Below are 23,873 nucleotides of genomic sequence, written 5' to 3' on the forward strand. Positions count from 1 at the left end.
CAAATTTCCAAAAACCGGGACGAAAAAATCAATCAGATCGACCCAAAGAAACAATAGCCCTTTTTTAAAAAAACACAAAAAACCAAAAAACCCTAGTAAATTTTGGCAACACACATCGGTACGGAATTTCCTAAAAAAACCAAAATTAATACCTGTTCCACATCCTTCCCCCTTTTAAAAGCAAGACCAGGCGTTAGGGATTTTACAAACCCAGGGGGGGGGTGTCAGTGGGTTTTAATGGTGAAATAAACCCTCAGCCCAACCCCATTTAGTTCCTGCTTATCCCCACGGGAAGGAGTGGTCCACGGTTCGAAAAATTCTTATTCTCGCTCTTTTTTTAAAATTTTTTTTTAAATTGTTTTGTGCTGCAGTATAATTTAAGCTGTTTTTTTGGGAAAACCCCTTCAGGGGGGTTTAAATTTCGTTTTAAGATTTCAACACCCTTTTTTTACAAAATCTTTTTTAAGGGAAAATATCCTTTTAAAACGCGGAATCTTTTAAAAAAATTTAAAAATTTATAGAAACTTCGATCCCCTACGTTAAAAGGTAAAAATTTTTCCCCAACAAAAACAAAATTTCAGTCGAGAAGGGGGGCAATGCAAAACTTTTTTCCTTTAAAAATGTTCGGAAATCCTTTAAAAAATTTTACTCTGCCCGGGGTAAACCCAAACTATAAAAACTAAACTGCTGATTTTTAAAGACTTTAAAGGGAATTTTTCGTGTGGACGAAAATTCAACGGTTATTTTTGGAAAAGGGCAAAATTTTCTATTTAAAAAATATGTTACAAAAAAAATTCACCCCAAAATTTCGAGACCATAGAATCTATTTTTCCTCGTCTTAAAAAAGACAGAAGCTAAATTTTGGTTTTTAAAAATAAAAAATTTTAAATTTTAAACAACACAATTTAAAAATAAATTTTTTAAAAGGCGTTTTTAAAAGGAATAAAATTAAATTAGTCCGAGGATCATCCCCTTTTCCCTGCGGCCAAAAAATGGCTTTTAACTTTTTTGGGGAAATTCGTAGAGATCATAAAATTTCGTTTAAGTTTTATTTATATTTTAAAAATCCCTTTTTCTAATTTTCGGGTTGGGTTCACGTGACTCCATCTCCAAACCTCTCCTGATTTTGGAGAAAATGGGGGATGCCAAGGCAAATATTCCCCTATCACCCTTCCAATATATTTAAAAACTTACTTGGAGATCCTTTTTTTTAACAATTTTTTAAGCACTTTCTGTGAAAAAATTACTTCCATGGGTTTTAGGGGTTTATGTCCCACAGAAAATGGTGGTTTTTAAACTTCCTCAAAATTAGAAAAAACTAAAATTTAACAATTTTTGCAAATTTTAATAAAAATTTATTTAAAAAAAAATTTTTTTTTTGGGCAAAAAAAATTTTTTAAAATTTTCAAAAATTTTGTGCCAAAAAAATTTTTCCCCAAAAAAATCCCCAGGTACATTCAGTGCAGAAATTTTCCCCGAGAACACTTAAAGAACATCAAAAGATTCACTCTGAAGAGAAATTTTTAAAATGTTAAAGTAGTTTTTTCCCCACAGTTTGAAGGGTTTTTTTTCAAACTTCCTAAAAATTAAAAAAAGGGAACTAAATTTTACCCCAAAAATTTTGGGAAAAATTTATCAAAAATAGCCCCTAAAATTTTTTTCCCCGGAAAATTAAAATTTTAAATTTTTCAAAAAATTGGGGTCCCTCAAAAAAAGGTTTCCCAAAAATCATCCTTGTTTTGCTTGCCCCACGGGGTTCAGGGTTTAAAAAATTTTTTAAAAAAAACCCAAAAAACGGTACTTATATCCTGTATTTTTCTTTTTTGGGAGAAATTTTTTCCCAGATATATATTAAAAATAATGGGCCAGCTTATATAGATTTTTAAAATTTTAAAACCCAACCAAAAAAATTTCTTTTTTTTTCCCCTTCAACCTTCCCCACTATCCCGTTGAAGTAGAAAAGTGGAAAATATTTTCCTAAAATTTTAAAATTTAAATTCTTTTCCAAAAGTTTCCACTACAATAATCAGGGAAATTTTCATGTTTATACTAAACAAATATCAATAAAATGTTTTTTTGCCATGAACGGACCAAACTATCCAACTCAATTCCACTCACCCAAGCAAATCGTTTCAGCATGTAAAAAAGGGCCTAACCTAAAATTTTTTAAAATGTAGTAAAATAAATTTGGTGGATGGTATTGTACAAAAACAATTTGGGGGAAAAAGAAATCAGGTAAGCTTAGTCACATCCATATGTTACAAACCCCCTGGACATTACTCCCGCCCGGTTCCCAAAGTTACAGAAAATTTCCTCCTACGGGACAAACAAACACAACAAAACCCCAAACAAAAAACGGATATCCCGGTTTTTTGGGAATAATTAAGTAGAAAAACAAAAAAATTATAACCTTTGCATCTGGGGGGCATTTTTTTAGTTTTTTAAAATTAAACATTTTTTTTTTCGGGCATAAATTTAGACCAATTTAAAAATAAAAAACCCTTTAAATTGATATACTTAAAAACTTCTTTTTTAAAAAAAACCCTTTAATAGAAATTTAAGTTATAAAAAAGGGCAAGATAGACTTGGAAAGTGGCTTTGGCAAAAATAAGCCCCCGGGAAACGTACCTGTTTTTTGGTAAAATTTTAATAAAGGCAAAGAAAAAAGGAGGTCCCTTCTATGAAAACGAGGAGACGGAAGTGTCGGGCAACAGATGTAACAAAAAAGAAAGCAATAAAAACATTTTTTTTTTAATTTTAAATTGTAAAGTTTGTTTTTTTTTTTAGATGAAAGGGTTTTAAAAAAAAGAAATGCCCCTTTTGTTTCCCCAAATTTTGAAAATTTTGGTTAGATCTTTTCAATTTTTTTGGGAAAAATAAAAAGTCCTACACTTCCGGGTATTTGAAATAGTGGTTTTTTAAAATTTGAGGGGGGATTAGACCCGCTTTTTTAAGTTCAAAAAGTCAAAAAATTAGAAACCAAGCCCGCAATAAAAAAAAAAAAAATTTTAATGAAAATTTTGGGAATCGCATGCATGCATAAAGTTTTAAAAATGAAAACGGGCCCGTTTCACTGGATTTTTTTAAACAAAAACTTTAATTTTGAAGAATAAAATGTAAAAAAAAAACTCACACGCGCCCCCACAAAAGTCGGCCCATTCCCCCAACAGTTAAAGGTTTTTTCCATTTTTCACAAATTTAAAAAAATTTTTTTTTTCCCAAAAAAAAATTTGGTCAAATGTTGCTGATATTTCTCAAAGAAACCCTTTTTTGGTACTTTTAATATGTTTAGAAAATTTAAAACAAATCTCACGAAAAACCCTTTAACTCCAATTAGTAAACCCTTTGAAAAACCTTAAATTTTATTTAAAATAACAAATGAAAGGACTTATTTTTTTTTTAAAAAAAAATTTGGAAAAGATCAAAAAACCTTTTTCAAAATTTGGAATCACAGGACATACTTTTATAAAACCCTTTCTCGGGGGGCCCTTTTCCATCGGGGGGGCATACACCCTATCGTGTGGAGTTTTTTTGGGCTGAATTTGTAAATTGGGGGGGTTTTAGTTATTATTAAATGAAAATTCAACGGGTATGATATCAATTACAAACAGTTTTGTTTTAAAAAAGTTAACATTTAAATGCGTTTTTACTTTGGGTTAAAAAATTTATGTACTTTGGGTTTACGTGGTGGAATTTTAAAGAAAATTTTAAAATTTTAGGTTACAAAAACAAAATTTTTTTTAGCGGGTCTTTCCCTTTCGAAAAAATAAACTTTTGAGCTAGAGTCCATCTTTTTTAAAAATTAGGGGACCGTATTTAAAATGAAATAAGTTAAAAAATTAAAAATTTTTTTGAGATACCGTCCGGGGGGTTTTAAAAAACTGGCAAATATTTGTGTTTTTCTTTTGGAAATGCACTGGAAAAACCCCAAAAATTCTTTCACACAAAATTTTTAAATAAATGTATTTTATATATCCTTTTATTTCGAAACCTCAGAATGTCTAAAAGACTGTAAACAAAAAGATAAAAACAAAACAATTTGGAGATCCCAAAAAAGTCGAAGGGGTTTCCTCTGCCCAAGTGTGGACCCCAAAATTTTTCCCAAAAGAACACTTTGTTGGGAAACAAAAAAGAACAAAAAACAAAATAAAAATTTGGGACAAAAAACAAGAATTTCATCTGTTTCAGATAAACCCACTTTTTTTAAAACGGGCCATTTTGTGAACATTTTTACCCAGACACTCTTTTTAATAGAACAGAAGGGCCCCGGCACCATGATAAAAAGCACCCCCAAAGGGTTCCTGACTACTTGGATACTTCAATAATTTGACGGAACAGATCCCAAGGACATTAGTTTGTCCCAATGGAGTCCCCTGTGAACCATTGGGTGTTCACAGGGGGTACTTTCCCTGCAAAACCTTCGAGAACATTTTTAAAATTTGAACATCAAAAAATTCACTCTAAAGGGAAAAACCCTTTTAAAAATGTTCAGTTTTTTTTTCCATGCAAACAAAAGGGAGCAGGTGATTTTTACGTACAAAAAAAATTCCCACTCGGGTGAAAAAACCCTTCAAGTGTTTCTATTTTTCATATGCAACAAAAAAAGCAGGTAATTTTAAACTAAACATATGAAACTAAATTCGGGCGAAAAACCCCTTAAAAGTTTTCCCGAGTTTCATTTGCTGCAAGAAAACCGGGTAATTTTTCTGAACAAAAGAGAACTCACCCGGGTGAGAAACCCTTTTAAAAATGTTCTGGTGTTCATTTGCTGCAAGACACCAGGGTAATTTTACTGTACTATGGGGAACCCCCACTCGGTGATAAACCCTCAAATTTTCTAAAGGGTTCATATGCAAAAAAAGGGGGGGGGGGAGCGGGTTTATCTTAGGGTACAAAAGAAAACTCACCAGGTGAAAACCCCCCAAGTTTTCTGATTTTAAAATTGCGGGCCAAAACCTTTAACCCCTTAATAACATATGAAAACTCCTCGGGTGAAAAAACCCCTTAAACCCAAATTTTTTTAAAGTTTTCATTTGCTTCAAGACAACAATTTTTTCTTCCTAACACATGAAAGCACTCTGGGGAGAAATGTTTTCAAATGTTCACAAAGCCCTTATACTGAAAGAAAAATGAGTGATCCTACAAAAAAAATTAAAAAATCCACATGGTGAAAAAACTATATTGGCGGGTCCTGCAAGAGTTTTCTTTTTCTTGATAAGAGGGAGACATTATGAATTTTGGGACTTTGGGCCTTTAAGTAATGGGCATCGGGGGGTTTGGGATCTTTTTAAAAACCCCCAAATTTCAGGGGTTTACAAAAATCTTTTGTGTAAAAATTACACTCCTCTTTTGCCCCTATTTCCCTTTTTTAAAAGATGACAAATTTTGCATCCTCATCCCAACAGAGTTTAAAAGAAAATTGAAAATTTTTATAAAGGGGCCTAAATTTTCCATGCCAAATGAAATTTCCCCCGGTTTCCCAAATTTTGTATCAAGAAAACCCCCAAAAAGTTGGACTTGATCCCCTTTGGGTAATTTAAAACAGATTTTTTAATAAATTAATATAGGGCAATAAATTATTAAATTAAACATTTGACATGGGAATTTAAAGAAAAAAAAATTCATATAATGCCACAACCTGTCAAATTTGGTTTTGTTTTCAGGAGGTAACCCGACTAATCTGTTAGAATTGGGCCCGACACAAAAGGGGTTTAAAAAATTAGAAGGAAACGGGTTAAAATATTAGGGGGTTTATTTGTAAAAAATTTGGAAATTCTTTTAAAATATTGGGATAAATTAAAATAACACTAGAAACTCCAGGTAACCCACAAAGAATCCAGAAAAAATATAAAAGGTTTTGGGAACACACATCGTACGGAAAAACCCCGAATTCCACAAAAATAGCACTATTTCCACATACACCCCCCTTTTTAGCAAACCCCGACGTTAGGGAGTTTTTTCAAAGCAGGGGGAGGGGGTCCGTGTGGTTTTTGTGGGATATGAACCTTCAGACAAACCCGTTTTTGTTCATGCATTTTCTCACCCGATGGAGTGGTCCGCAGGAACTGAAGAATTCTTATTTCCCGCTATTATTTGTAATTTTTTTTATTGTTTTGGTTTTTGCAATCAGGTTAGACTTTTTTGCTTAATGTAATGGGTGTTTAGGTTCCCCTGACATAAAATTTTAAAAAAAGGATAGAACCCGTCCCGGAAAGAAAAAACGGCTAACCTATAAAAATTTTTAAAAGACTACCATAAATTTTTTTTGGCCGCTCCGCGGCCCCGGGTAAAAACGATTTCATTTTTTTTGGGGTTTTTTTTATATTACCGAGGGTTTTGTTTTCATTATATAGTTTTTTAATTTTATTTGATAAATTTTTTTCATAATTGCCAAAAGATTTTTGAAAGAATTTTCCTTTTCCCAGTCCCAACCTCGCGATCGCTAACTTAAATAACGGCGGATTTACCGACTAGGCAAAATTTCAAGTACCTTTTGGGAATAATTTTTCATATAGGTCCCTTTGGGGCGATCCTGGGAAATAAACCCTACTACCATACTACCAAACAGAACCCTTCCTACCCATACTGGTGTAAAGGAAAAAAACTTGGTCCTGCCCGAAAATCTTTTGGGTTAAATTTTGGGAACGGCGCAAGTTAAGCGCAAGGGAAAAAGGGGTCCAAAAGGGAAACGGGGAATTTTTCGCCGATTCGAACATCTTCTCGGATAAATAAGAATTAAAGGGGACAGTGGGGGCGGGGTTACAGTGGTTAAAAAAAACCCAGAAACGATATTTTTAAAAAATTGATTTAATAATTTTTGTTGACAAAAAATTTTTCGGCGTGGGTTTTGGGGAAATTAATATGGCTAGGAAATTAGATTTTTAGATTCCTCACCTTTTTGTCACTGGGGTTCAGGTGGCGCACTTCTTTCGGGAAAAAAATTTTTTCCAAATTACTTTTGATTTCCATTTCGTTAAAAAGGTACAAAATTTTTAAAAACCCCCAAAATAATTTATTCAGGTCAGAATGGGGACGAAATTGCCAAAAATTCTTGCCTAAAAATGGGGGCGGGGTCCCTTTAAAAAAATTAATCTGGGCCCCGGGGAAACCCAAAAAAAAACAAACTAACGCTGACTTTAAAGACGTTAAAAGAATTTTATCGTGTGGAGAAAAATTCAACGGTTTGTTTTGGAAAAGGGAAAAAATCTCTATTTTTATCATAATGAATTTCAAATAAATTTTTCAAAATTTACTAACCCTTTTTTTCGCTTAAAAAGGGTAGAAGCCCAATTTTTTGGATTTTAAATCAAAACTATTTTTACAACTAAAAAACAATTAAATATATTTATTGAGGACGGGTTTCAACTTACCAAAACCAAAGGAAAATTTTAAAAATTTGTCCGGGCATCACTTTCATTTGGGGGCCCTAAAAAGGCGTTAATCTTGTTTGCAAAATCGGAAAAGATCGGATTTTGGGTTTTGTGTATTTTTTTAAAATTTTAAATTTACCCCTTTTCCCAATTTTTTTAGGTTGGCCAGTGACTCCATTTTTCCAAATCCCGTCTTCTTGGGGGAAAAGTGGGGAAATTCCCCATTTCTATATTCCCCTCTTATCATCTTCCCCTTATATCTGAAATCCCAACTTGGGGGATACTGATTAAAACTTTTCTCTTTTTGCACTTTCTGGAAAAAATTACTTTCCCTTTTTTGATCGTGTATGGACAAATTTTTTTTTGGGAAATTTTTTAAATTCGGGGATTAGTTTTTAATGATTTAAAAAAGTATGGAAAATCATATTACAAACATTTTGTTTTATTTTAAATTAACTATAAAAAGTTATTTACAAAATTTAATAATTTTAAATTTCTTTTGGTTTCGTGGGGGTTTTAAAATTAAATAAGTTTTAATTTTTTGTTAAATAAAACATTTTTTTTTTAGCTTTGGGCGTTTCCCTTTTTGAAATTTAAAAAACAAAAGCTTAAAATCATCGTTTCAAAAATTAAAAAACCGAAATTAAAAGAAATTTAAGGGTTTCCCGGAAATTTTAAATTTTGAGATACCCGGGCCGGCCTTTTAAATTGGGGAAAAAATTTTTGATTTTTTTTGGGGTAAGGCAAAATTTTCAATAACACATCCTTCCGATCGAATTTTAAAAAAATTTTTACTTTTAAAATCTTAATTTCCCAAAACCCCAGAATGTCTAAAAAAAATGTAAACAAGAGTTTAAAACAGAACGAGGGAGATCCCCCAAAAATTTAAACGTTTCCCCTCTGCCCAATTTTGTGGGCCACATTACTTTTTAGAAAAAAACTACTTTGTTGCACATCAAAGAACATAAAAAAAATATCCAAAATTTTACAAAAAAAACAAGAAACCCTTTCATCTAAACAGAAAACCTCAATTTTTTAAAACTGTCCATTTTTTTGCTGAACATGTTTTTCTCCCGACACTCATTTAAAAAGAAAAATGTAAAGGGAGCCAAAAACCCTGAACAAAGCAGGGCCCCCAAAATACCTGACTATTTTGATACTTTAGAAACTTTTTACGGGGAAAAGATCCCAAGGACATTAGTTCCCGTCACCCCATTTAGAGCCTTTCCTGGAGACCATTTGGGTGATCACAGTGCCTTCAGTGCAGCATATTGGAGAAAAAAATTAAAGAAAAATCAAAAGATTTAACCCCAGTCGAGAAACCCTTCCAAATGGTTTTAATTGTTCATAAACTGCAAAACAACAAGTCATCTTTCGTACATATGAGAACCCTCAGGGGAGAAAAACCCTTTAAGTGTTTTTGATTTTTTCATTAAAGCTTTAACACAAGCATGTAATTTTTACGGTACATATTAAGAACTCCTCTTTTAGAAACCCTTTAAATGTTCTGAGTGTTTTAAAATGCTAAAAAAACAGCAGGGGGCCTTCCCGAACATAAGAACCCCAAAACCCCGGTGAGAAACCCTTCAAGTTTTTCTGATTTTTCAAACTACCAAATAGAAATATTACCTTAAATGTAAAATATTAGAAAAAAAATCTGGGGATAAACCCTTCAAGTGTTTTTGGGGGTGTTCAAATTCACCAAAAAAATGCGGCAAACTAACCAAAACATAGAGAAAAATTTACTCCCGGTTTATAAACCCCCTTTAAAAATGTTCTGAGTTTCATTTGCTGCAAAAACAAGCAAACACTTTCTAGACAACATGAGAACCCCCACTCTGGGGAAAAAATGATTTAAAATTTCACAGGCCCAAAGCTGCAAGAAAAAAGAATTGACCTACAAGAAATAATTTTAGAAACCACTATGGGAGAAAAAGAATTGGAAAACCGCCCAAAATTTGTTCAAAAACTTGAAAAGATGGGAGATTTATGGGTTTGGACTTTTTTGCTTTTTTTGACATTTTAAAAATCTGTAAGGAAACATCAACGTTTGGGTTGGTAAAGTTTTAAAATTTCCCCCCGTTTTAAAATTTACAAAGGGGTATTTTGTCAAAATTTTTCCAAATCCTTTTGCACAATTTCCGGTTTTTTTGATGACAAATTTTTGGGAACCCTCAATGCTCAACAGAGTATGATAATTTTAAATTTTATAAAATGCCTCACTTTTTAGTCCAGTTGAAAGTTTCCCTTTAAAACCAAAAATCAAGAAAAAAACTTAAAAAATTTCCCTTTTGGACCCTTAAAGACCTTGGGAAAGTATCAAAAAGATGTTTAAATGAAATAGGCAATGATTATTGATTTTAAAAAATTTTACATTGTAAATTTTTAAAATAATAATTTTCATAAAATGCCCCACAACCTTCGAAAACGATTGTCCACGAAAAGTAACCACAAAAAAAACTGTGTAAATTCGGGGCCCCACACAGAAGTGGGGGTTTTAAAAGGGAAAAGGGAAAATGTTTATTTTTATTATGGGGTTTGTTGTAAAAAACCCGGAAATCTTTTTAATATTTGGATAAATTAGATAACACTGAAACTCCAAAGGGTTTCCAAATGAACACAAATTTTCCCGAAAAACCGGACAAACTTAAACCAAACAGATCGACAAGTAACAGATAGCGTTTTTTAAAAAACAAAGAATCCCCGAAAAATATAATTTGTTTTGGGAACAAAACAACCTTTCTGGAATCCCCAAATACCACAAAAACACTGGGTTTCCCCATACCCCCCGCCCTTGTAGAAAATCCAGGCGTTAAGGGGGGTTTAAACAAAGCAGGGGGAAGGGGGTCAGTGGGGGGTTAATTTTTTGGGTTTAAATTTAACTCTCAACAACCATTTAGTTTTATGCTATCCACTGATGGAGTTGGCTCACAGGGACGAATTTTTCCCTTTTTCCAGTTACTAATTGTATTTTTATTTTTGTGTTGTAATGCAAAAACAGGGGTTGGCTGTTTTGGGTTATAGTTCAAATGGTTTTACCCTTCCCTCGGGAAAAATTTTTTTTCAACACCCCATTTTTAGAGCGGTTTTTAGACTGGGTTTCTCCGAAAATCGGAACCAACTACCAAATTTAAATTAAAAACTTTTCTGATGTTAACATTCAAAAAAAAATTAAAAACCCCACCTGGTTTTAAAAAAAGGTTTTTGGCTTTGACGATTAATTGACAATATAACCCTTTTGTTAAATTTCTTAAAAGGGTTTTGGATGGCCCAAACCCAAAGTCCGGGTCCTTTTTTTAACTTTTAGCAATTTGGGCTGTTTCTTTGCCTTTATAAGCTTTTCATCTTCGTTTCCAAAAATTTTATGTCCAAAACTTTTGCAAACCCCTTGATAGTTTTCCCTTTAACTAATCTTTGTTTCACAAAAATAGAGCATAAGGTTTTTTGGTTTTTCCACTGGGCTTAGGTTTTTGTTTAAGCTACCAAAAATTTAAATTTTTAATTTTTTTATATACATATCAAACCAGGTCGAGAAAGGGGAAAGAATTGGGAAAAATTCTTGCATAAAAAATGTTCGGAAATTTCCCTTTTAAAAAAAATTTACCCGGGGGCCCGGGGGGAAAACCCAAAAAACACAAAAATATAAAAAGCCCGACTTTTAAAAACGTTATTGAAATTTTAATTTGTTTTGTGAACGAAAATTTAAAAGGGAAAGGTTTTTAAAGCCCATAAAAACCCCTTTTTGGGTCAAAGATTACAAATAAATTTTCCCCCTTAAACTATCTTGTTTAGTTTTCGTCCCTTAAAAAAATTTTAAAATAAAAATTTGGGTTTTTTCATCAAAATATTTTTTCCCCAAATATAATCAAAAAAATTTATTAAGGACGTTAAAGAAGGAATATTTTTAAAATTTGCCAAGGAGTCAACCTCCCCCTCGCGGGCCCAAGATGGGGTTTAAACTGTTTAAAATATCGTAAAAGATCGTGATTTTAAAAATTTAAATCCCTTTTTTCCCAATTTTTTCGCTGGTCACGTGATTGGGATCCCAAAACTGTCTGAACGGAGAAAAGTGAGGGATGTCCTAGGCAAATTCCCCCCTGTCATCTTCCCCCCTTAAATCTGATAACTTTCTTGGGGGTACTGTTTGAACTAACAACTTTAATTGTGTTTTTTTCCTTCTGCAAAAAATTTTATTTTTGACATGTGCAGTATTTTTTAAAATTTTTAAATTCGGGGGTAATTTTATTGAAAATTATTGGGTTTAGTATGAATCATATATTTTCAAACTTTTTTTTTTAAAAGTTAACGTTTAAATGTTTAAATTTACATTGTTAATAATTTTTTGCTTTGATCATTTGGGGGAAAATTAGTAAGTTTTTTAAATTTTTTGTTACAAAAAATAATTTTTTTTAAACTTGGTTTTTTTTTTCGAAAAAAAAAAACGTTTGACTTGAGTCACGTTTCAAAATTAGAGAAATTTTGTTTTAAGAAAAAGATTAAAAAAATTTTGGGATTCTGGCCCCGGTGGTTTAACTGGGGGAAAATTTTTAATTTTCAAAGGGGTAAGGCACGTTAAATTAAAAAAAAATTTCCCCTTTACGAACGAATTTTTTAAAAAAAGTACTTTTTAAAACCTCTTTAAAATTTCAATTTCCTCAGAATGTCCCAAAGACGTAAACCAAAGACAATCAGAACAAGTGGGGGATCCCAGAAAAGTCAAACGGTTTTCCCCTGCCCAAATTTTGGAGCACATTAAATTTCAAAGACTACTTTGTTTACACATCAAAGAACAAAAAACAATTTTCAAATTGGGACAATAAAAAAAAAGAAAAATTAAAATCGGGAAACCGATAAACCATCTTTTTTTTTATCCCAAATTTGTGCTGAACATGTTTACTCAACACTCAATTAAAAAACATTAAAGCAAAACCCCCCACCATGATCAAAAGCAGCCCAGAAATACCCCCGACAAATTTAACTTCAGTTTAAAATTTAAATGGAACAGAAACTTCAAGGGGGACAATTTGTTTTTGTCCCCTAGTGAGAGCCCGCCGTGAGACCATTTGGGGGTTCCAATGACAAAAACCCGTGCGGCTTAAGGGGGGAATCCTTAAAAAAAAAATCAAAAGATTCACCAGGTAGAAACTCTTCCCAATTGGGCCGAGGTTCATTTGCTGCAAAAAAAGCATTAATTTTTACGGAACATTGAGAACTCACTCAGGGGAGAAAAAACCCCTTCCAAATGTTTTTTGAGTGTTCATAGGCCCCCAAGACAACCAGGGCATCTTACTTAAAATAAGGGGAAACCCCCCAGGGGAAAAACCCTTTTAAGTGTTTAAGTGGGGCCTTTTCTACAAAAAAAAGCAGGGAATCTTTCGGGACAAAAAGGGGAAAACCCCTCAGGTGAGAAACCCCCTTTAAATTTTCTGAGGGGTTTTAAAATGCGGGAAGACAACAATGCCCTTTACAGAAAACAAGAAACCTCACACTGAGGAGAAATATTCAAAAGTTTTCCCGAGCTCAAGCTGCAAAAAAAAAGAATGATCCTACAAGAAATATTAGAATCCACTACGGGGAGAAACTAAATTGGCAGTGGACCATACTGCAAATGTTGTTCAGGTTTTTGAAAAGAAGGTTTTGAAGGTGTACATTATGATTTGGTAACCCGGGGGTTTATTGACATTAAAATATTGGGGGCATCGTCGTTGGGGTTTTAAACTTTTGAAATCCCCCCGTAATCAGTTTTGAAATTTGCTATTTTTGTCAAAATTTAACTACTTTGAGCGGGAATAATTTTAAAGTTACTAGATATGAAAATTCTTTCTCGCCATGTTTCCCCATAAAGTAACCGATTTTGGTTTACCCTTTCTTTCCAAAGTTTTTTCCAAAAGTTTCCTGTATCAAGGGACTTTCCAAACCCCCATTTTCAAATTTTTGTTCCCAAATTTTTAATTTTACCTATCTCACCATGTTTAGTGTTCCTTTTTTATGAAAAATGGTGGGTTGATAAAAATTTTGGGGAATCGAGTTTTCCCCAATTTTAAAACCTACCTTACTTTAAAAATTAATGAAGAAGTGTATTTTCTACACCCTTTTTTAAATTTTTTCTTTTGTCCTCAAAATCTGGGGTTAATAACAACAAATGGGGCTGATTCTGAAACTCCGGGTTTAAAAAGAAAAATGAACGGGAATTTTAAAAAAAAGTCAAACAAAAAAATGGTTTAAAAAAAAATGGCGAAAAAGGGAAAATGTTTCAATTTGAAACCTGGGTTCACCAAAAAAAATCAATCAAAACCCAAATTTTTAAAACCCTTTTAAAACCATTTTTCCCCCATTTTTCACCATTGGAAAACTTCCCTCCGGGCGTAAACCAAGAAAACCCAAAACATTTTTTTTAAAAATCTCTTTCTGTCCCAAAATAAATGGGACAACAGGAAAAAAAAACGTCAAACCTTGGTTTTTATAAAAAGTGCCCCCCCGGAAAAGTGGATTCCCGGGGCCAACCCGCCACAGGTCCCCCGTGTCCCCGGGGGTGGGGTTAAATTTCTAAGTACTACCGCCGCAACTCCCGGAAATTTTGGGGGGGATTTTCCCCTGTAAAGTGCCTGGTTCAGGGAGGAGAACATTGCTGATCAAGGTGAGGGGAAAAGAAACAACTCCCATCCGGTAAATTGGGCCCCAATTAGGTCCCCCAAAAAGGGGCAACTTTCTTCAGTCTTACAAATTAAAAAGGGGAACTTTTTGATTCTAAAATTTTCCCCGGTTTTCTTTAAAAATTTTAACTTTTTAATTTGGGGAGGTTTCGAGAGGAGGGGGAGCTAAAAGCAAAAGAACAGAGCTAGGGAAGGTTAAAAATGAAAGAGGGTTTAATTTTTCTGAAAAGAAATGGGCAAAAGCCCAGACGCAACTCCGAAACCCTCTCTTCGTGGCAAAAAGACAGGGAAAAACTTTCAAATATCACAAATAAATTTTAAATTTAAAAAAATTTTAAAAGGGGGGGTTCAATTTTTGCATTTAACCCACCTTCGGGGCCTTCAAAGGGGTTTTTAATTATTTCAAATTCAAAAAAATTAAAATTTTTGTTTAAAAAGTAAAATTTTGATTCGTTTTCCTTTTAAATTTTTAAAGGAAAATGCAAAATAATTTAAATTTTAAAACCCCTTTCGATGCAGCATGATTTGATCGTTTGAGATTAATAAAAAAAACAACAACAAAACCTCAGGCGGGCCGGAAAAATTTGGCCCCCCGGAGCTCAAAAGGAAAATGGCCCCTTTTGTGACCCGCCCCCCACACGTGACTTTCCCCCCTTCCCCCCGGGAACCCCCTCAAAAAGCCCTTTCCTCTCTTCCACAGCTCCTGCTCCAGGCCGGCAGGGGGGACCAAAAGGGCCAAGTCACCAGAGGATGGGGGGCGGTTTGTCCTTTCGGGTTTTTGGCAAAAATTAAAAACCCAAGTTTCAGTGAACCCCCACTCCTGATGACACAAGGGGATGACAAAGGTGGGTTTTTTCCCCTGTTGGGGCCTCCACCCATACCTCTCGTCCCCAGAGCCCCTCTGTTGTTGGGTTTTCAAGGGGAGACCCTCCAAGAGGGCCTGATGAAAAAGAGGGAACCCTAAATTTAAGGGGAACGGGTGTTCAACAAATTTAAAAAAAGGGGAAAAAGGGGAAGGGTTTTTGGCCTGGGGGATCTGAACGGATTGCCATTAATGCCCGAAAATTTGGGTTTTTTTGCGGACAGGGAACTGGAAATTTTGGGGGTCACTTTTTTGCTTTTACTTATAAATTGGAGCCTTTCCCTTAAAATTATTTACTTTAACTCAAGACAACATCACGGGAAATTTTTAACAAAAATTAAGTTTTAAAATTTTTCGATATTTCTTACCCGACAAAATTTAGTGGGTTGCCAAATTTCAATATCTTTTTTTTTAATAGGTCCAAAATTAAGTTTGGCTTTTTTCATCATATTACGGACATTTTTATGACAATATTTTAAACTGTGTAGAGGTTTTGGGGCACGGGAAGCTTGTTTAAACAACAGTTTGTGGGGAGTTTTTTATTTAACCAAACGCTGCTATTTTACTTTTGGGAAATTTTTGTCGGATAAGAAAAATTTTTTTGATTTTAATGAAATAAAAAAATTGGGTCTCATAATTTATAAATGAACTTTACAGTTTTTAAATTGTTTCTCGTTCGATTTGCGGGTTTTTTCTTTAAAACTAATAAATTTAAAATTTCAGTGTATAAAAGATAAAATTTTCCTTCGCCTTTGTCATTGTCTGATGCTGGTTAAAAAAAAGGGTTAAAAAAAGGGAAAAAGGGGGTTGGGCAATTTTAAAACCTTTATAAATAATTTTGTTTAATAAAAATTAACATTTTAATAATTTTTAGCGCATGGTTATAATTTTTAAAAACAAGAAAAAGAAAAACAACCAAAATTTTAAATATTAGTCAAAGGTTTTTTTTTAAAGCTCAATTTTTGGGGGTTTTTATATCTAAAGTTTATCGTGTATTTGCCATATTTATTAAAAAATTTTTTTACTTAAATTTTTTTTTCTTTCAATCAAATTCCCCTAAATGGGCAGGTCAAATAAATGTTTAAAACCCAAAATTTCATTAAAAAATTTTATACTTTTTAATTGACATCGCCAAATTTTCCCCTAATAGTGCTGGGGATCATATTTGGGGGGTTAAAAAAATCCAAAAAAAATGGGAAAAATGTTTTTTCTTTATTATTCTAACCATATTTAAATTTCTGGGTTTTTCTATACGGGTTTGACTTTTTAAAAAAAACAGACACAGTAGTTATAATGTTTTTAAAATTTTAAAAACAAAACCCAAAAAAATGAACAAAAAAATTTATCAAAAGGGTTTAAGGGAGGGCCCAAAAAAATATTTTTCCCTTGAGGAATTCTTGTTTTTAAATTTTAGTCTGAATAGTTTTTCCCCAAATTTAAAATCAACCAAAATTTTAAGGTCATGGGCGACAAAAATTATTTTATTAATTTTTTATTAGGGGTTTTTGTGTTCAGGTTCCTATACTAATTTGGTAAATCATAGTAAGACATGATTGATGATATCAAACCAAGCCTTTTTCCTTTTTAGTTGAACTTTTTCCCTTTAAACCCCCCGATCACAGCCAAAAAATTTATGGGGAGCCAACCCCCCGGTTTTAAATGGGGGGGATCCTGAAGTTTGTTTTTGCCACTTCGTCAAGTTTTCTTAGATTTCACCCAAAGGGGTTTTCCCCTTTTTTCAAAACATCAGCTTCCTCTTTAACTTTTTTCCCTTTTTCTCCACTTTTTAAGAGGGTCTATTGGAAAAATTTTTCAAAAAACCCGCCTCGGGTTTTCAAGAAACTCTTTGGGGGGGATTTTTTAAAAAATTTTGCTTCATTTTCACCAACTTTTTTTGGGAATTTTATCCGATTCGGGCAGCTATTTTAATTTAGGAAGATGATTTTAATTAAAACTTCCAGAGTAAAGACTGACAAATAACCCAAACTATCATACGTTTGCTCACCCTTGGGTTTTTGTTCCCCCCCCCCCCAAAAACCAAAGGGTTAGCAAGAAAATTCCCTTCCAAAACCTTACTTGTATCTCTTCCCTTTAAAACTAAGGTTTTTGGCCATCACCCCGGGTCTGCTTTTTGGGGGCCCCAAACTGCAACTTTTCCCCTCTTATCAATTTTCCCCGCAAAAGTGGAACCCCAATCCCAGACCATACACTTTTAGAAATTTTTTCATTGGGGGACCGTATTTTGGGCTTTTTTGAACCGAGAACAGGGCTTTTTCATCTTTGTTTCCTCTGGTTTTTCCCGATTGGGTAATAAATTTGCCCTCTGCCCTTCCCCTGGGGTAAACGTTTTCCAAAAAAGAAACCTCGATCTCCTTAAACCCAAGGGGGTTTCCCAAAAAAAATTTTAAAAACATGTTTCCCAAAAATGGGTTTTTTGCCTGATCGGGTTTCCCAGAAAAACAAATCAAACCCGGGGGGGGGGGGGAAAAACTTTTTCGTTTTGGAAAATTTTCCTATGCTGCCAGACTTGGGTTTTTTCAGTAAGGATTCCAACCCAACCTCCTCTGACTGCTTCCCTGTTCCCTCCCCGCCCCAAAAAAATAGTGGGGGACATAATTCTTTCTAAAGGCCAAGGTTGGGGGGTCCCCCAATTTTTGACGTGGTTCCTGCCCAAAGGGAAATTTGGGGTTTTTCTTTTTAGGGGCGGATCTTTTCTCTTGATTTGGGCCCTGAAAGGTAGCTTTCTAAAGGAGCCTTTCCCTTTTAAAGGGCCAAACTCACTCCCTTGGATAACTGTCCCACGACGTGAGGCTAAAACTGTGGGAAGGGGCTAACAGAGAACAACCCAACGCTTTCCCAGGGAAAAATTTCTTCAGTGAATGACCAACTGTTCGGGAGTTCCCCTGGTAATGGGGGGGCCCCTTTTGGCACTTTGTATGGCTTTCCCAATTAACTTTTGGAGAAATCCCCAAATTTGGCTTTTTTTTGATACCCTTAAGGGCCCCAAAATTGGGCCCCGTTCCCCGGGAATCTTTGGGTTTTCTGTTTTTAAATTAAAATAACATAAGGGCACACCCGTCCCTGCAAAGTTTTAATGGTACCTATTTGATTGAAATGGGAGCAGTTTTTTTAAGGAAAGGGGGGTTTATAAATCCCCCTTAAAAAAAATCTATCGTCATTCCCCAAACGTCCCAAAAAAAATATCAAATGTTTAAAATAAACATCAAGGGTCCCCTTGCAAAATATTCACCAAATTTTTCTTTTTAAAAAAGGGAAAATTAAATTAATTCTCCCCGTTTAATTTTTTCCTTTCTTTTCAAAGGACACAGTTTTTCCCCTTTTTTTTTTCCCCCGAGTTAAAAGGACAATGAAATTCTCCCGAAAAAAAAAACGGGTGCTTACTGGGAACTAATGGGAAACAAAATCTGCAAGGTTGAAGATGATCTCTTGGGTTAAAGGGCCCAAAAATTTTTGGGTTTTTTTAAAAAACCGGGAAATCGGAAACCCTGGAAATTATGTTGGGGGGTTTTGCCCTGAAAAGTTTTTTTTTCGAATAACCCTTTTCTGGGGCCTCTGCTTTTTGCAAAAACTTCTTAAAGTCAATTGAAGATGAGGATTTAGCTGCCCTAAACGTTTTGATAAACCCTTAAAAAATGCCAAAGTAACCTTTAGCCCAAAGGGCCCAAGGGTTTTTTAAAAAAACTGTGTCGTGACTATTTTTTTATTTCCCCAAAATTATTCATTGTTTGACCAATCAACGTTTAAAAAAACGAAGCAAAATTCATCGAGCAAATGTTGATGGATGATTTTATCTCCAGATCTCTTTAATAACATCGAAAAACTTATTAGCATTATAGAGGATCATAGCGAATTTGCCGCATTACCAAAAGAGGTTCGATGCAAGATTTTGGTTGAGTTTGGATTTGTATATCTAAACTTTCAGCACATTTCGAAATCACGGAGGTATATGGAGATGGCTAAGAAGCTGATTAGTTTCAGCTTCAAACTCACTGGTGCCTTAGGAAAAAGAACGAAATATCAGGAGACAGCTTTAGCGCAACTTAGAGTTGAGACCATCATTGAGGAAAACGTTGTCGATGTGACTCCTTTAGAGAATGAACCTCAGATCATTGATTTAAATGACGACACTTTGCTGGACAAAATCTCATTCGAGGACGAAAATATTAGGAACTCGGTCTCAAACCTGACTGCTCCATTTTTGTTGCACATGGCCTCACTCAAGTTGAAGGACTTTGCCATGGAAGACATGTTACGTGAGGAAGTGATAGCCTTTCTTGAGGGAATCATAGAAGGAAGGACATTTTCATATTGCATTGCCACACATGCTTACTTTCTGAGGAGCAAACTTGAAAAAACATCCATTCGAAGGCTCAGCCGTTGCATGGAACAGTTGGAAGAAGTGGTTCTGGGGTTCGACTGTAAAAAGGTTTGCTCGAGAACAGGGAGTCTATTCCAATCTGGACTTCCTCCAATGTGGAAACAACAAAAAGTACTTGCAGAGATGTACTCAGGTATTGGGTCCCACAAAAGTGCTTTAGATCTTTATGAGAAGTTGCAATTGAGAGAGGAGCAGATAAACTCTCTGATTGGAGCTGGAAGATATGAGGCTGCTGAGAAGCTGACTAGATCACTAATTGCTCAAGGTGAAACCCCCAAATTGTATTGCATCCTAGGGGACACAACTCAAGACATCACTCATTACGAGAGAGCCTGGGAACTGTCAGGAGAGTCGTCAGCTAGAGCCATGAAGTCCCTGGGATATCACTATTTTAACATCAAGGAGTACCGGAGGGCTTTAGTCTGCATGCAGAATTCTCTGGAATGCAACTATTTGCAGGGAGGTTTGTGGTTCACAGCTGGATGCACAGCTCTTGCCATACCAGAATTTGAGACTGCCATCAAGTGTTTCCAGACCTCTCTACATATAGATGACGAGTATTCTGAAGCTTGGAGCAACCTGGGAGCTTGCTTTCAGAAAACAGGACAGTTGCGTAAAGCTTTCAGCTGTTTCAAAGAGGCTACACGGCGATCTTTTAACAACTGGAGAGTTTGGGAGAATTTCCTGACTGCTGCAGCTCAGATAAAAGATTTTGCAAGCATGATATTTGCTTATCGGCAAATCATAACAACCGGACAGAAGTACTGTGATGAAATAATACTGAATAGTCTCGTGTCTGCAGTTAGAGATAATATGACGTCAGTATCTGGGGAAGAAGGAATCAGGTACTACGACAAGATTATAGATCTCTTCAAATTTGCTAGCTCAAAAGTCACAACAAGCTTTGATCTCTGGAGGTCTTATGCTGCCATGTACCTTGATGTTGATGGTAGAGAGGATGTTGGTATGGGTATCGGTTACCTTATCAAAGCATATCATTCAGCTTCTTTGCACATTGAGAAGTCAATGGAAGACTTCTTGAAGTGTACTGAGTGCTCCAAAGTTCTTCATAAGTACGTCATAGCAGAAGCAAAAGATTCTCCCACGTACACTCAACATCTTCAGTCCTTGAAATCCATCCTTCAAATATTGATAACTAAAGGTCACAAACTATCCGAATCTATGCCTAATGAAGAGGCTGAGGAGAGGAAGTTGATTTTGGAGTATTTGAAAAACGCTAATCAGCAACTAGAAGAAGTCGAGGAAGCACAGTTATTTGTGTGAAATTCTTTGTATTTCTTGAATTTCTTTTAACATTAGTGTAAGTTTTAGTTGTTTTCAGCGTTTTAGGTCGGTGGTTAATTTATTAAACTTTATCAAACTATCCTTTCTGGGATATCAGTTTTATGGTGACGACAGGTTTTTATATGCACTTTTATTTCGGTCTGTGGCTGTCTCATTCTACAAAATGATCATGTCAGTTGTTGTTGCAATGAATGAAGATAATGAGTGCAAGTATGTGATTTAAAATGTCATTCCTATATTCGTCTGTCATAATTGTGTTAAAACATACACATAATTCCAAGATACATTTTTCAACGTTCCTCACTCTCTCTCTTTCTATGTGTTTCAACTCAAAATCTGAGTTCATTTGTAATTTATATCGACTATTCCCTCAAGTTTTATGGATCCAGCCCAGATCGAATTTATATCAGAGAAGGAAAGCATCTCGATATTACCAAACTTTACCGAGGACAAACTCTATCTAATCAGCGTGAGTTGTATTAATGATAATTTATCTTAAAAATAAGTTATTATTAGTTAGTACCTAGCTTAAATACTGATGAGTTATTTAATATATACCCTCCCAAATCTATTTGACCTTATATGTTGAGCAAGTAGGCTCGTCTCTCGAGAACCTAAAAATCAGAATATCTATAAAAATAGAATATTACTCACATCACTCAGCTGCTTATTTGTATATTTCTATAAATATTTATATGATTTATAAATCTATTTATAGCACAATGTTAACTCAGGGAGAAGTCGGCCCGTTTCAGCCCCAAGTACCGGTGGAAGTGCCACTGTGGTTAGCTGCTAATCTGAAGCAGAGACAGAAATGCAGGATTATAACTCCTGAGTGGATGGATGTAGGTGAGACCATGATAATCACTACTTTTATGCAATAAAACCTTGGTTTATTTCAGTTTTAAGTAATTTAATAAATAATGGCTACATAGTTCAATTATACTGGTGATCAGCACAATTAATGAGACTGACTGTGATCTGTAATTATTTTCAGAGCTACTGAAAGAAAAGAAAGCGGAGGAACTTGAAGGACACTTATTTTCAATACCATTACACCCTCACTTTCTGGAACTCAGCACTATTATTCTCGGGTGAGCTGCAAGACTAGCTGCAAGACTAGTAACAAGACTAGTTACAAGACTAGTTACAACTATCTAGATACGTGTTATTTAATGTGATTATCACATCCTTGATCTCGTCTTTTTGATGTGTGATTTAACTTAATTCACTAACGCATAGTTTCCCATGAAGAGGTGTGGTGAATTGAAATACGTCCGTTTATTCAGCTGTAATTTATAGAACGTTTCATTGAAATAGTAAAAATGGAAACGGCGTTTCAATGTTTACTGTTTAGTTATAGTGAACATCTGCACAAGACTAAAACTCTTCCCCCCTCCGCAGAATATCGGATGAGGTGAAAGATGCTGACGAAGTACGGACTCTAATAAAAGATATCTGGGATGTTAGGGCAGCCAAGTTAAGGAAGAGTGTAAACAAGATGATAAACCACGACGGAGGAGGCGGGAAACCGCTCACACATGTGGAGGTATAGGTTACCTGTTATTGATATTATACCAGCATTTGGAACGTTGAAATAACAATGGTGTAGACACAGCGCACGATATTATAGACAATTAAATATCATTGATTTTACAATATTATACTTGCGTATAATGACTTAATTTGCCGAAGGTAAAATGTATTTCAGAGCACTATTTTCAAATATTTACAATTAGGACCATCGCCAGTTATCTTTTAATCTTTTAATCTCGCCAGTGATCTTGCCAGTGATCTCGCCAGTAATCTTTTAATCTTTTAATCTCGCCAGTAATTTCGTACCCCGCCGCAGATAAACAACATAACAGTGCTGGAACTGAACACGATACGGGGTTTCTTCACCGCCTCCCTAGACCACCTCCACAACCTTAGAAACCACGCAGAGTTGTGTCTCAACGATCCTAGATACAATTAGTCGATTAACTAATTGGTTGAATAACAACTTCAGATTTATAAAGCGCTCGATTAGGAATCGCTCAATAATGCCACAATTTAGCTCGTAACACAATTAATGACCACGCAATGCAAACTATCTAGAGTATAGAGAACTCATTAACTATTGTTTCTCACCCTCACCCTCACTAGAACATACTGCTCCTCATGTGAACAATCTGAAGTGCTAGATGTACATATAATACTCATTATAATAGCTAACAGCTGCTTTTAATAAGTATAGATGTATAATACCCATAATAGCTAACAGCTTTTAATAAGTATGTAACCGTCATTCGTTAACCATGCCAAGTAAGGAACAATAGACATTCTTCCATATTCCAATACACGGTGTATATTTGTGAGACTTGGGGTGCCTTGATTTTAGATTGGCCATGGCCCTTGATATGATAAGGCATCATGTAGCCGGTGGGCCCGACATGATACGACATATCTTGACACGTCGGGGTTTGTCGGGATTTGTCAGGGTTTGTCGGGGTTTGTCGGGGTTTGTCAGGCTTTGACGGGGTTTGACGGGGTTTCCGGTTTGTTGAGCCTGGAGGCTTTTTTTTTTTTTCTTTTTTTTTTTTGAGTCTCCCAACAAAAAGCCGAGACGGAGTCATCAAGCTTTACGTGGAAAAACACTATACAAGAAGGCCTCATGTAGCCAGTGGACACGAGGCAAAACCCCTCGACAAACCCCGTTTGTCGGGATATGTCGGGGTTTGTCGGGGTTTGTCGAGCCTGGAGGCTACATGATGCCTATGATAATATTACTATTACTATTACTGTGATAATTGATATGAACTTGGTGTTTTAGAAGAATAAATAAAGCGGGGAGAGGGTGTTATACTTATTTTAAGTGATCTCAGAGGCTTATTTAAATTGGAAACACTCTACAATGGCAGAGATTCTTTTAACTTTTTAATTGAACGCTTTTCAGTTCTAACTTATTTATCAATACCTTGGTCCCTGAAAGTATTTTTTGCCATTTCAAGATAACATGTCCAGAGTGGTTTGGTGTGGATTTTACTGCCTCACTATAAAAATAGAAGCAGTGAACATTTTTAAAGTTTTAAGGCCGTGATTATGTCGAGCTCGATTATCCACTGCGGGAAAGATTATGCTGTTTAAGGTTAATTTTTATGAACAGATAAATGATTCACGACGCGGTGGAAGCTCACGCTTTAAATTGTGCATGGTTAAATCGGGGTAATTTTAACCTAGTTGATATTTTACGTTCTTTGAAGATTCTGCTAGCAGAATTATATTGTACTGAATTTTTGATATTT

The 23,873-nt window shown here is 34.9% G+C and overlaps 3 protein-coding genes across 3 annotated transcripts in view; all 3 read left to right on the forward strand.

The window, feature by feature from the left end:
- The window catches only part of LOC134818866 (E3 SUMO-protein ligase RanBP2-like), a 59,008-nt gene that overhangs the window by 15,929 nt on the left and 19,206 nt on the right, over positions 1-23,873 (forward strand). The window lies entirely within an intron of this gene.
- On the forward strand, positions 18,699-20,790 carry LOC134818066 (tetratricopeptide repeat protein 27-like). The gene has a single exon (XM_063827479.1). The coding sequence runs from the start codon at positions 18,853-18,855 to the stop codon at positions 20,566-20,568; it is 1,716 nt and encodes a 571-aa protein (XP_063683549.1). The 5' UTR covers positions 18,699-18,852; the 3' UTR covers positions 20,569-20,790.
- Positions 20,969-23,802, forward strand: LOC134818557 (DNA replication complex GINS protein PSF2-like). The gene is made up of 5 exons (XM_063828171.1): positions 20,969-21,058; positions 21,324-21,438; positions 21,587-21,683; positions 21,994-22,138; positions 22,442-23,802. Exons 1-5 carry the CDS (start codon positions 20,969-20,971, stop codon positions 22,562-22,564), a joined length of 570 nt encoding a protein of 189 aa, XP_063684241.1. The 3' UTR covers positions 22,565-23,802.

The sequence above is a fragment of the Bolinopsis microptera genome, chromosome 7 (assembly GCF_026151205.1).
Source record: "Bolinopsis microptera isolate Bmic1 chromosome 7, MBARI_Bmic_1.0, whole genome shotgun sequence".
Classification (NCBI taxonomy): domain Eukaryota; kingdom Metazoa; phylum Ctenophora; class Tentaculata; order Lobata; family Bolinopsidae; genus Bolinopsis; species Bolinopsis microptera.